The 13,434-nt window shown below is 37.8% G+C and overlaps 2 protein-coding genes across 2 annotated transcripts; both read left to right on the forward strand.

Moving 5' to 3' along the window:
* The first annotated feature begins 6,667 nt into the window (after positions 1-6,667).
* Positions 6,668-10,376, forward strand: LOC141649697 (uncharacterized). Its single transcript, XM_074458380.1, has 3 exons — positions 6,668-6,946; positions 7,939-8,547; positions 10,035-10,376. Exons 1-3 carry the CDS (start codon positions 6,668-6,670, stop codon positions 10,374-10,376), a joined length of 1,230 nt encoding a protein of 409 aa, XP_074314481.1.
* A 122-nt stretch (positions 10,377-10,498) lies between these two features.
* Positions 10,499-11,194, forward strand: LOC141649698 (putative mitochondrial protein AtMg00860). Its single transcript, XM_074458381.1, has 2 exons — positions 10,499-10,893; positions 11,104-11,194. The coding sequence occupies exons 1-2, from the start codon at positions 10,499-10,501 to the stop codon at positions 11,192-11,194; spliced, it is 486 nt and encodes a 161-aa protein (XP_074314482.1).
* The last annotated feature ends 2,240 nt before the right edge of the window (positions 11,195-13,434 follow it).

Here is a 13,434-nt window from a genome sequence, read left to right on the forward strand (position 1 = left end):
CATTTAACATTAAAGAATATTTCTTTCCATTTTTAATGATTGGCATTTGGTTTCTCAGCTTTGATTTATCATTTGAATATTGAGAGTAACCCCATATGTAGTAAGGGTACTCTAGAAAAACACAGGAGTCTATTTTATGCTTCTTATTTCTTTGACAAAATTGCAAACTTTTGACTTTGATTTGAAATTCGAACTCAATTTGTGATTATTATAGTGCCCATTCCCTTTGGTTAACAAAATGATGATGGTAGAAGTGAAAAACGGTTGCATGGTTTCAAAGGTCACCTTGGAATAAACGGTAGCCAAGGAATTATCACACCACAAGGTACTCTTGACTAGGCTCTCGTGCATGGGTCGAACGATACTAGAATGACATTAAAAAGGGTGTTTTAAGAATATTCTAGCAAACAAAGTTTTAAGTAGAAAAAGTATCTACAATGGCCTATGCAAACTTGTCAAGTTTCTCAATTAGGCATTTTCCAAAGCTTTACCTAAATGCAACTACATGACATGATGCAACATATATACAAATCTAATGCATATTCAGCTATCCAACTACATGCCACATAATCTAAATGCAAGCTCCTAATAACACATAGATACACAACCGCAACAATTAAAATCACATAACATCCTCCTCGACATGTAAGCCCATCCTCCTCATATGAATAATGAAAAGAAACGGAAGGGAAATATGAATTAGAATAATCATACCAAGAGGCCTTCATATTCCCTTGCTAATGTCTCAAATGTAATGTCGTACCTATGTGAGAAGAGAACAAAAACACACAAGTATATACAATTCTACACTACTAAATGAAAGAACATATTTTTGGTTTTTGTAATTTTTCAATTTTTTAGGGGTTTTGTTTTTATGAAATTAAAGAACATATTTTTCATGTTTTTCAAAAATATTCAAATTTTTATATGTTTTTAGAATATAAATTCCCAACCCCCACTTTATTTCGGACATTGTCCTCAATGTACAACGTAAGAGTTGAAAATGAAAAAGAAAGACATGTTTTGGATTTTTGGATTTTTGAAATGGAAATACATGTTTTTTGGATTATCAATTTTTTTGAAAAGTAAAAACGTGTTTTTGTTTTTTTTTGAATATATGAAATTGAAATACAAATGCAATATGCAATATGCAATGCATGATATGAATGAACGCATGCTCTATGTAAATGCAAGTGTCTAAATGATATATATTACAAATGCTAACTAAGCTAAAGTGATGCATGTTTTCTATTTAGAAGAAAGCTAATTTAAATTAGCTTTGGTCGCTTATGACCAAACCTCCCCAAACCGATTTAAACATTATTGCTAGTATTGGAGAAATGAGTTTGGTCATGAGTGACTACGCATGAATGCTTGAACTAAATGCAACTAACTCATGAGTTATATGACAATGTAAGCTATACTATATGAGCTATATAATGCACATGTGATATGAAATATAATACAAATGCAAGTCTACTCTATATGACTAACTATGCTATATGCAAGGTATTTATATGAATGTAAGGTGAATATATATATATATATATATATATATATATATATATATATATATATATATATATATATATATATATATATATATATATATATAACTAAATGCAAATGCAAGTGAGATGCAAACTAATCTAACATATAATACAATGCAACTATACATGAGAGATAGATGAAGGAAATGAGTCTTACAATCACAATCTCAATCAAATCCCCCTTCATCGAGGTTATCATCATTTCCACTCTCTTCTTCTCCTCAATAACCTTGTCATTGTTGCCATAATGATACCATCGTCCTCCCCATTTCCTTCTTGCTACCCACTTCTTCTTTGTGCGTGCACTCCCCCCACAATGAAGCTCTTGTGGATGGAGGAGGGATGTGATCGATAATATATGAGAGGGATTTTTGCAATTGTGTTATACTTTGGGGGGGGGGGGGGAGATGATAAGAAACATCCCATTTCCACCAACGTGGATGATTTGTGTTTCTGTTTTGAGGTTTTGGAGATGTGGGTTTTGATAATTTGGGGATGAGAAACGTGTTTATAGAAGATGAAGTTGAAGATATGTAAGGATAGGATGAGTAGAGCATTGTCACGAGCCAAAAAGAAGGAGAACACAGGGTAGAAGCTTAACTCGTGCGGGTCGGGCTTAACTCGCCCCGATTCTGGAGCAGAACAACACTTTTAGCCTCATCTCGCTCGAGTTGGTATTGTCTCGCTCGAGATGAGAGTCAACTTGCTCGAGTTGTATCTGTCTCGCTCGAGTTGCGGCATAGATCTGGCATTTTCATCTTAACTGCAGCTTATCTCGCCCGAGTTCTTTTTATCCCGCTCGAGATGATGGTAACTCGCCCGGGTTGCTTTTGTCTTGAGCGAGTTACGGGCCAGGATCAATTTTCCTGCTTCCTTTAGGCTTTAACTCGTGGGGGCTCATCTTTTTATGTTCGGGTTGCACTTGTCATTGCCCGAATTCCTCCAAAATGATATGCTAATTACGCACAAGCCCAAATCCTTCATTTTCTTCATTTCTTATCTTCTTATTTCATCTTTTTCCTTCAAAATGATCAATTAAAATATGAGAACCCTCTCTTTCGTCTCCCATGCAAGAATCAAGCAACTAATACAAATTTCACTAATTGAAATGCAATGCAAAGTCAAAGGATATGATACTTTACAAATGGTGGTTTTTGAGAGGACTCCACCGAATTCATTTCAAATTGCCATTTTCATTGATGTTGGCCATGTTACTCAATGCTCAAAACAAACGATCAAAAGCTTTTGAATGGGCTTCAAATAAGCATAAATAAGAGGTCGACAATGTCAAAACGTAGCTTAGTCATCTTAGCTTGGAATAGAACTTGCTAAACATTCTCCCATTTGCTTTGCCCTTGGCACTTAGCCTCTTATGGTGCTTCCAATCAACAAGCCCACGGTTGTTGTCAACACAAGATATGAAGTATGACTCATAATCATCCGGAGGCTTCCACTCTCTCCCATATCCTTCGAATTCTATGATGATAGAGCTTTGACATGTTAATCCTTCAATAGTGAAAGGAGAGTTCATATTTCCTTGATGAGGGAAAGATTGGAGGATAAGATCTGGAGGGGTCAAATTCTCACCATTGAGGTCATTCATGCTTTCATTTTTTTCACTTTCTTCTTCACCCTCCTTAGAACTCAAAGTTTCATCAACCTCCATTTTCCAAATTTTACCTTCACTCCTACAAGTGTCAAGGGAAAACACTTCTTCTACATGGATTATAGAAGAGAATTGTGGTGGGAGGTCTTCCTCATCATCATCATCATCATCATCATCATCATCATCATAGGTATCCCAAATAGGAGGAGCAAGGCTAGTGGGTAAGCTAGATACATGAGGCAATTTGGACAAAGTTGTCGTCTCACAATTGGCCTCCAGCTCATATTCACCATTGCTCTTCTCCCCAACTACAAAATCTTCCAATTCATCGTCCATTTTTGTTCCATAAACAATCAAACATTACCCATCTTCATCATTACTTTTCTTTTGTTCACCATTGAGCTCTTAGGTGGCTTCTATTTGAGCAATTTGGTTTACCGACTCCTCACCATGAATAACAATGTTTTTGAGGACATTGTCCCTATCTTGGCTTCCTTCTAACATTTGCATGAAGAAGTTTTGTTAGTCTCTTAGCATTTAGAGAACCACACTTTGCATGTCAAAGTTATACTCAGTCTCTTGTTGCGGGTACATGGGAGATTGGTTGTATGAGTGTTGATTGTAGGATGACATATGGCATTGATTGTAAAGTGGGTTTTGGGAGGGTGGTTCTTGTGGATTTTGGATGTAGGGGCTTTGGTATGGGAAGTTTGTGGGGTAATTTAGTTTTCCATTGTAGAAGTTGTAGGGTGGTTTTGTGTTTTCTTGCTAAAAAAACCCTCTTCATTCATACATGTCATACCCACATGCTCCACTATGCTCATACTCTTCTTGTTGGAAGCCATGTGCCATCATTATTTCTAAAACAAAGGAGTAACTATAAACACGGAAACTACACGAAAACGGTAAGAATGACCTTGAGGAACAAGTTTCTTATGGTAAAGCACAACTAAAATTAGATACAAGAACAATTCAAATACATAACACCATTCCCGACAATGGCTCCATTTTGATAGAGCGGGTCGTTGTCCACTATTAAACACATTAATATCCAACTACTAGCATAACAAGTAAGTCGGAATCGAACCCAAAGGACGGGGGTATTCAAATTGTTCAATCTAATTGTAGTTGCACTAGGGTTGTCACAATTAAATTAGGTTGATGGTTTAAGCTAATGAAAAGCATTAAATAACAATAAAAGGTAAAACAAGCAATAAAAGTAAAGATGAAAACAAATGATAAAAGACACTAGGGTGTCATGGGATCATAGGGGAAACATGGTAGAATGAGATAAATGAGCTACATAAACGATTAGAGTTGTGTTGGAATCGAGTTGATTTATGTCTTACAATTCCTAGGGTGACTTAGGTCTCAAAGCCGAGTTGATTTATAGCTTACGACACCTACAACGACTTGGATCTCCCTATTCAACTATATGCATGGTCTAATAATCCTTGATTTGATTTATATCTTACAAGTCTTGTTGAAAAGATACAGAATCATGCTAGGTTGTCAATCAAGCATTTCATCAAACATAACATGTGCATAAGTTTGAAAACACAATAAGCAATCATTCATATGAATTCATTAAGCATGGATCTATCCCATAATTACTCCTCTAATCCCCCACTAACCCTAGTTAAGAGACTACTCACTATTCATCATGATTAACATGTCATAAATGGTGTCAAACATCTTAAATAAGCATAAACATGATGATAAAACAAGATAATAAATAAAGGATTAACAAAAGAGAGGGATAAAGAAAGTAAACCAACAAATAAAGGAAAGGGTGAACATAAATAAAAAAGGATACTTGAATGGAGAGGAAGACTTGTCACTAATCTTCGATACAAAACCCAAGAGATCCAAATGTAAACTATTGAAAGTATAAATTGAAAGAACAATATTGAAAGATTAATGTAAATTGTGGAAATATTAAAGTCTAATATAAGAGAGTTTTCTAATCTAATCTAGGGAGACTCCCTCCTAATGAGGCTTAATCCTCTAATTATTACAAAATGTGGGTATATATAGTAAGTAAAAGAGTAGGTCTAGTAAGGATAAATTAGAAAAAATGCGGAAATGTTGAAGTAATTATCGCCGTGGTTGAGCTATAGGAGAACTCGTGCGAGTCCAAGGAAAATAGGCCATTCTGGCTCTTATCCCGAGCGATATGTATTCGTCTCGAGCGAGTTGTTGGCCGTCTCGAGCGAAATGGGCTACAACTCCACTTCCTTTGATTCTAATGGCTTCTTATGCTTTTGATGCTTTTGCATACTCCTCCTAAACCTAGAGCAGGGGCATAGCTAGCTAACCTTGGCCTTGACCCTATCACAAACAGGTCAAGGTCCATGGCAAGGATAACAAGCCAAAACATTCCATTACCAGCTAACAAGACAACAAGCTCAGTTTGGACTAGGTCTAGGTCTTTGGTTCAGGGGTTTCAGGATGGTTCAGTCCCCTGTCTAAACTCATCTTAAGTTCAGCAATCCAGCAACAATAACATGTACATAATCGAGCCACTTCCAAAAGGTCTTAAGTATTTTAATTATCAGTTAATTCTAATTCAATGCTCATCAGTTCAGAGGACCAATAGTAGAAGACAGCATCCAGTAATCAGATGACGTAGACTGCAGCCAGTACATTGGTTTTTTTTACTCAAATTCAGGTGATATGTGAGGAGTTCATCATCTGATAGTCAACAAACAAAAGCTCTAAACAAGCCAAAGCTTTTAATTGCTCTTGCACAAACCAACAAAGAACTGAAACGTGCTTTATGTTTTGTGCTTGATTGTCTTTTGTCTTGTTTTTAGAAATGTAAGAGCATTGTCTCCTTTTGTATGGTAGCTAAGGTTTAATCTCAGCCTTAGAACTCAATCTAAACGTTGTAAACTCAGCTTTACTTGGCCTATATAAGCGAAGCAACATCAGTGAGAGAAAGCAGATTGCCTTTGAATTATTTAGCATTTTCTAACCTTTGTTTTCTAAAAATCAAACTCTTGGCTGTGTGCTTGAGTTGCTCCTTTGCTTAGTGCTGGGAGGGGTTAATTAGGTCTTTGCTAAGTGCTGGACTTAGTCATTCCAACATTAGATCATTGGCTTTGTGCTTTGATCAAGGAACTATAAATTCAGTCACATATTCAAGGATACAGAAAAATTGTCAGAGTAACCATTTTGTAGCAATTATTAAAAATACTTAGAGGTCCTTAAAAATCACTAAATTTGACACAATTTTAGTTTACCCTTTTAACTAAATGTCACCAATTTTCATGATTTTAGGAGACTATTTACTATTTTTAACAAAATTAGGCATTTGACTGCACTCTGGTACAACATTCTGAGTTTTGTGTTATTGTTCTGTTATTTTGGGTCAAGTGTCCCTTAATTACAGTCCAAAGTGGTAACCAGAGCTAGGTTTAACACAATTCCATCTTGTGTTAGTCTTGGGGAACGTCTTGTGCGTGTGAGTTAATTTTTCCTAACTATATTAAAAATACAAAAACAAACCATGAGTGAAGAGAGGTTAGCAGGAATAGAAACAAAGGTGGACCAATTAGCTGGTATGGTCACTGTTGTGATGGAAGTTGTGAATAATTTCATGGATAACATCCTAACTCCAAATAGAGGAAGGCCATCACCCAACAGAGGAAGAGGAAGAGGTCGTGGGTTTGCTACTGCTGGTAGAGGACAAGCCCAAGATGAGGATGAGCTGTCTGAATTAGATGACTCCACTGCAACCAGGGAAAACAACAACAACACCACCAGAGACCATGATAAGAACATAAAGGTATAACTTCCTGAATTTCTTGGTAGTTTGAACCCAGATGATCTCTTAGACTGGCTTAGATCTGTAGAAAGAGTCTTTGAATATAAAAAATACTCTGATAGAAAAGCTTTTAAAATTTCTATCATGAAGTTCAAAGGATATGCCTCACCGCGGTATGAGAACATGAAAAACTAGAGATTAAGGGATGGAAAAGAGCCCATCAAATCTTGGTTAAAACTGAAAAAGAAACTGAAAGAGAAGTTCATCTCTAAGGATTACACCCAAGACATGTTCATTAAATTAACTCAACCGAAACAAAACCATCTGTCTGTTGAGTCTTATTTAACAGAATTGAACAACTCACTTTGCAATGTGAAATAAATGAAAGGCCTGAGCAAAAGATTGGTAGGTTTATATATGGTCTTGATGAGAAAATTCCTAGTAGGGTGAAAATGCAGCAAGTTTGGTCATTTGATGAAGCTGTTAACCTAGCCCTGAGAGTTGAAAAGTTGGGAAAGACCAAAGTTACCACCGTTAAACCTCAAACCAGAAATCCAACATATAAACCTTTCACTAGGGTGAAATTTGTTGAACCTACCAAACCTACTACAACAAAAAAGACCAAAACACCAGACCTAACCCAAAGAAAGACTAAAAAATGCTTTCAGTGCCAAAGTTATGGTCACTTTGCTAAAGAATATCCTTCAAAGAGAGCTCTAAGCACCCTGGAAGTGATTTAGTGGGGAGATGATGAAATTCTAGTCTGTGATAATAAAGAGGAGCCTAAACTTAAGACAGTTGAGGAGGTGGAGGAGACTAAGATGGTGGTGATGCCCGACTCAGGCTTACACCTCATTACTTGGAGAGTCATGCATGAACAACCTCAACCACTTGAGTTCGATCAAAGGTAGCAGATCTTCAGAACCAGGTCCACCATCAAGGAGAGGGTTTGTAATTTGATAATTGATGGGGGAAGCTGCACAAATGTTGCCTCAAAAACTCTGATTGATAAGCTATGCTTACCTACATTGGACCACCCTCAACCATACAAGTTGAGGTGGTTAAACAAGGGAGCTGAAGTCAGGGTTGATAAGCAATACTTGTTTCCTTTCTTTATTGGAAAAGAGTATTCAGATGAAGTCATGTGTGATGTACTACCAATGGATGCTTGTCATCTGTTGCTAGGAAGACCATGGGAATTTTACAGGGATTGTTTTCATCGGGAAAGGGAGAACACTTACTCATTCAAGTTGGGAAAAAACAAGATTACATTCACCCATTTGCCACCAGCCTTAAATTATACTGCCCCACCCAGCCTGGTGGAACATTCTAAAGAAGTCTTGATGATTGGTGAGATTGAAATGATTCAGGAACTGAACAGTAGGGAGATTGTCTTCATTCTCCTTGCTAAGGGAATTGCAAAGGAAGCAGGGCTCCCATTGCCTACTGAAATTAAACACTTATTGAAGAAATATGGAGATGTGTTTCCTGATGAGCTGCCTAGTGGATTGCCACCACCAAGGGGAATAGAGCATCACATTGATCTCATACCAGGGGTTGTGCTACCAAACAAGGCAGCCTATAGAAATGATCCAAGGGCAACACAGGAATTACAAAAGCAAGTTGGAGAGTTGATAAACAAGGGGTTTGTTAGGGAATCATTGAGTCTGACACGGCTGTCGCAACCCTATCAAAAATAAACCAACTGGCTCAACTAATAACTATAGCAGAGGTAAGTCGGGTATCGTATCCACAGGGAGGCTATTATATTTATCTACTATTCTGGTCCATCAGGTAACAAACTGGGTATTTTGAATTGATTTCTAATTAACTAAAAGAGATTAAGGCAAGAGAGAATAAGAAATAAAGACAATAAAGAGAAATAAGTTGTGATCAAATAAAGAGAAAAATGTTAGGAAGTCGGTTCACCATGTCAATTAATCAACTCAGTCACAAATAGCTCAGACGATCTAACGTGAGAAGGGTAAAGGAAAGGTCCTTTCGGTCCGCTATCTGCCCTAGAATACTACTAACTCAACTTTCATCCTCATTAGTGCAGTCTACTGTTCATAACAGGTCTTTCCATTCCAATCTTTCAATATAGGTCTGAATTTAACTGAATTAACTGGTTTAGAAGCGTGCACTCAACTAGAAGATTACAATTATATTGTCATAATATAGTTCTCACAATTCGATCATCTAATCTATTCATAACTTCATTAATTCACTACCATGGCTCCCTTAATCCTAACATAAAGGGATTTAGCTACTCATGCTTTTGATGAAGCAAACAACAACAATGGATGAATTAGCAAGAGACATAATATAAGAGCGATAAAGATGAATCATAAACTAGTAATAAAAATAATTAAGACGGAAATTAGGGACAAAAGATTAAGAGAATGCAAAAAAGAATTAAATTAAGTGTAAAGAGTGAAGAGAGATTACAAAGTTCGAGATCCGGAAATAAGAGCAAAGCAACGCAGCCAAAGAGAGAAAATTATCTAAGCCCTAATTAAGTTTCTGAGATTAGAGTAATTAAGAGAGTAAAAAAAAGAATGCTTAAAACCTAATTACGTCTTCCCTTATATAGGGAAGATATTTATTAACTAAACTAAGATATTAATTAAGTTACACGAAGTAGAAATCCCGTGTAAACAGCAATCCTCTCGATCGAGGATCTTCATTCCACTCGATCGAGCAGATCTTCAGTCAAGTCCTTCGATCGAACAAAAAGTACATTCGATCGAGGACCTCCAAATTAGCATACTTCGATCAAGCTCACCAGGGACTCGATCGACCATCTTGGACCACCAAATCCACTCGATCGAACAGATAGACTAGGAAAAGTCTTCGATCGAGTGCTCAACTACTGAAACAGCTCGTGTCCCGAGGCGTAGCACCTCACTCTAAATCTTCCATCTCCAAAAATGCATGCTAAAAGGACTGGAAAAGGTGCGATTCCACCACTTTTCGGTCCGTTCCTGCAATTAAGGCAAACCAAATTAAAGTAGCCTATTCGGGGCATTTTGCAATAAAAAACTACATGAATGACATAGAAATGCGTGCATAAAAGGCCAAAAAGGACTATATAAAATGCACGTATCAGAGTCGATGTGCAGTCTCTGCACTTCTTGTTCCAAAGAAAGATGGGACATGGAGAATGTGTACTGACAGTAGAGCAATCAACAATATCACTGTCAAGTATAGATTCCCTATTCCTAGACTTGATGATATTATAGATGAGCTCAGTAGAGCTAGTATCTTTTCAAAGATAGACTTGAGGCAGGACTATCACCAAGTTAGAATCAGAGAAGGGGATGAGTGGAAGACAACATTCAAGACCAAACATGGTATGTATGAATGGCTAATCATGCCATTTGGTCTATCCAATGCTCTTAGTACATTCATGAGACTGATGACAGAAGTTCTGAGAGCTCACTTGGGCTAGTTTATTTTGATGACATCTTGGTTTACAGTCCAACCAAGGATTAGCAGCTGCAATACCTAGAACAGCTGTTTGAGACACTCAGGGTAAACAAGCTGTATGGTAAATTAGAGAAGTGTTCCTTTATGCAATCTGAGGTCCAGTTTCTTGGAATTGTGATATCTGATGAAGGGATATCTGTTGACCCCTCAAAAATTAAAGCCATAAAAACTTGGCCAGCTCATAAGAGCATAACTGAGGTAAGGAGTTTCCATGGCCTAACTTCATTCTATGAAAGATTCATTCAAGGATTCAGTTCAGTCATGACGCCAGTCACTGAATGCATGAAAAAAGGAGAGTTCAAGTGGAGTGAAAGAGCTCTGAGCTCTTTTGAAGAGACTAAGAAGCTACTGTGCAACTCACTTGTTCTCATTTTACAAGATTTTAATAAATTGTTTGAAGTAAATTGTGATGCCAGTAGAGTGGGGATTGGTACTATGTTGATGAAAGGACATAAACTTGTGGCTTATTTCACTGAAAAGTTAAATGAGGCAAAGCTTAATTAATCTACCTATGATAAAGAGTTTTATGCTATTGCCAGGGCTCTTAATCATTGGAGTCATTATCTAAAGCCAAGGCCTTTTGTGTTACACTCAGATCATGAGGCACTCAAATATATCAATGGTTAGCATAAGTTAAATCCAAGGCGTGAAAAATGGGTTGAATTCCTGTAATCATTCTCATTTTACAGCAAGTTTATTCAAGGAAAGGACAATGTGGTTGATGATGCATTGTCTAGAAGATACATTATGCTCAGTTTCATGGAGCAAAAGGTGTTGTGATTTGAATACATGAAAGAATTCTATGCTGATGATCCAGATTTTCAAGAAGAATGGAATTTGCAGTAATCAGGTCAAATTAAGAAGGGGAGCAAATATCTGGTTCAAAATGGATTCTTGTTCTTAGGAAACAGGCTGTGTATTCCTAAAGGAGCTTATAGGGGTTTTCTGATGAAGGAGGCTCATTCCAATGGTCTTGCTAGACACTTTGGAGTACATAAGACTTATGAAATATTGTAGGATCAGTTTTACTTGCCTAAGATGCTTGGTGATGTACATGATATTATCAAAAAGTGTGCACCATGTAAGCAGTCTAAGTCCTATTTTGAAACTGGTCCTTATACACCACTGCCAGTCCTAAGAGACCTTGGAAAGATATCACCATGGACTTCATCATGGCTCTTCCAAGGACACAAAGAGGCAAGGATTCAATCATGATGGTGGTTGATAAATTCAGCAAGATGGCACACTTCATTGTCTGCACCAAAACTGTAGATGCAGTGATTGTTGCTGATCTTTACTTCAAAGAGGTAGTTAAACTTCATTGGGTTCCAAAGACAATTGTTTCAGATATGGATGTCAAGTTCATGGGACATTTATGGAGGACTCTATGGAAGCTATTCAAAACCAAGCTGCTGTTCAGTACTTCTCACCACCCTCGGACTGCTGGCCAAACTGAGGCAACCAATAAAACATTGGGGAGGATTCTACGGTGCACTGTGACCAAGTCCCTAAGGATTGGGATCTAACACTGGCTGCTGCAGATTTTGCATTCAACAGAGATCCTTCAAGCAGCACCGGTCAACATCCTTTTGAGGTAGTCTATGGTGATAATCCCTTGATGCCAACTGATATAGCACCAGTCAAGAGGAGTTTAATTGATTAAGCTGCCAAGAAAAGGGTAGAATAGATGCAGCAGATCCATGCTCAGGTCAAGAAACAGATTGAAAAAGCTAATGCTGGGTACAGGGTAAGAAAGGGTCCTAAGAAAGCAAGAGAATTTTATCCAGAAGACCTTGTATGGCTCCATCCAAGGAAGGAAAGGTTCCCTGAGAAGAGAAAGAACAAGCTAATGCCTAGAGCAGATGGTCCATTAGAGGTAACTGAGCAGATTAGGCCACATTCTTATAAGCTCAACCTGCCTGGAGAATATGGGGTTCATGGGACCTTCAATATAGGGGACCTCCAACCTTACTATGAAGAAACTGATGAAGAGGAAGATACTGAAGATTTAAGGCCAAATCCAATTCAAGAAGGGGAGGTTGGAGCAGGAGCTCAGCCAGCTAACCTTGGCTCTGACCCTGTCACAATAAAGTCAAGGTCCATGGCAAAAATAGCAAGCCAAAACATTACCACCTAACCAGGCAACAGGCTCAGTCAAGACTACGTCCAGGTCTTTGGTTCAAGGGTTTCAGGATGGTTCAGTCCCCTATCCAAACTCAGCTTAAGTTCAGCAATCCAGCAACAACATGTACATAATCAGGCCACTTCTAAACGGTCATAAGTATCTTAATTATCAGTTAATACTAATGTAATGCTCATCAGTTCAGAGGTCCAATAGCAGAAGATAACATCCAGTAATCAGATGACCAAGATTGCAGCCAACATATTGATTTTGTTTGGACTCAAATTGAGGTGATAATCCCTTGATGCCAACTGATCTAGCACCAGTCAAGAGGAGTTCAATTGATTATGATCCCAAGAAAAGGGTGGAACAGATGCAGCAGATCTATGCTCAGGTCAAGAAACAAATTGAAAAGGCCAATGCTGGGTAGAAGGTAAGAAAGGGTCCTAAGAAAGCAATAAAATTTTAGCCAGGAGAGACCTTGTATGGCTTAATCTGAGGAAGGAAAAGTTTCCTAAGAAGAGAAAGAACAAGCTAATGTCTAGGGTATATGGTCCATTTGAGGTAACTGAAAACATTGGGCCAAATGCTTATAAGCTCAACCTGCCTGGAGAATATGGGGTTCATGGCACCTTTAATATAGGGGACCTCCAACCTTTCTATGAAGAAACTTATGAAGAGGGAGATACTGAGGATTTGAGGCCAAATCCAATTCAAGAAGGGGAGGTTGGAGCAGGAGCTCATCCAGCTAACCTTGGCCCTGAGGTGGATAAGGTAGGGGGAGTATATAAGGTGGGTGGAAGTTTATAGCAACCTTCACAATTACTACCGTCTCGAGTTAATTATCATCATATATTATTATTATTATTATATTATTCCCTCTCATATATAATTCGTA

Source organism: Silene latifolia, chromosome 3, assembly GCF_048544455.1.
Source record: "Silene latifolia isolate original U9 population chromosome 3, ASM4854445v1, whole genome shotgun sequence".
Taxonomy (NCBI): domain Eukaryota; kingdom Viridiplantae; phylum Streptophyta; class Magnoliopsida; order Caryophyllales; family Caryophyllaceae; genus Silene; species Silene latifolia.

What these genes read in the sequence shown, in the direction of transcription:
- LOC141649697 (XM_074458380.1), top strand. Translation starts at nt 6,668, where the DNA reads ATGAGTGAAGAGAGGTTAGCAGGAATAGAAACAAAGGTGGACCAATTA. An exon ending in ACCATGATAAGAACATAAAG is followed by an intron (nt 6,947 to 7,938) that starts GTATAACTTCCT and finishes CTGATTGATAAG; the next exon opens with CTATGCTTACCTACATTGGA. An exon ending in CACAGGAATTACAAAAGCAA is followed by an intron (nt 8,548 to 10,034) that starts GTTGGAGAGTTG and finishes TGCACGTATCAG; the next exon opens with AGTCGATGTGCAGTCTCTGC.
- LOC141649698 (XM_074458381.1), top strand. Translation starts at nt 10,499, where the DNA reads ATGCAATCTGAGGTCCAGTTTCTTGGAATTGTGATATCTGATGAAGGG. An exon ending in GTGGCTTATTTCACTGAAAA is followed by an intron (nt 10,894 to 11,103) that starts GTTAAATGAGGC and finishes CTCATTTTACAG; the next exon opens with CAAGTTTATTCAAGGAAAGG.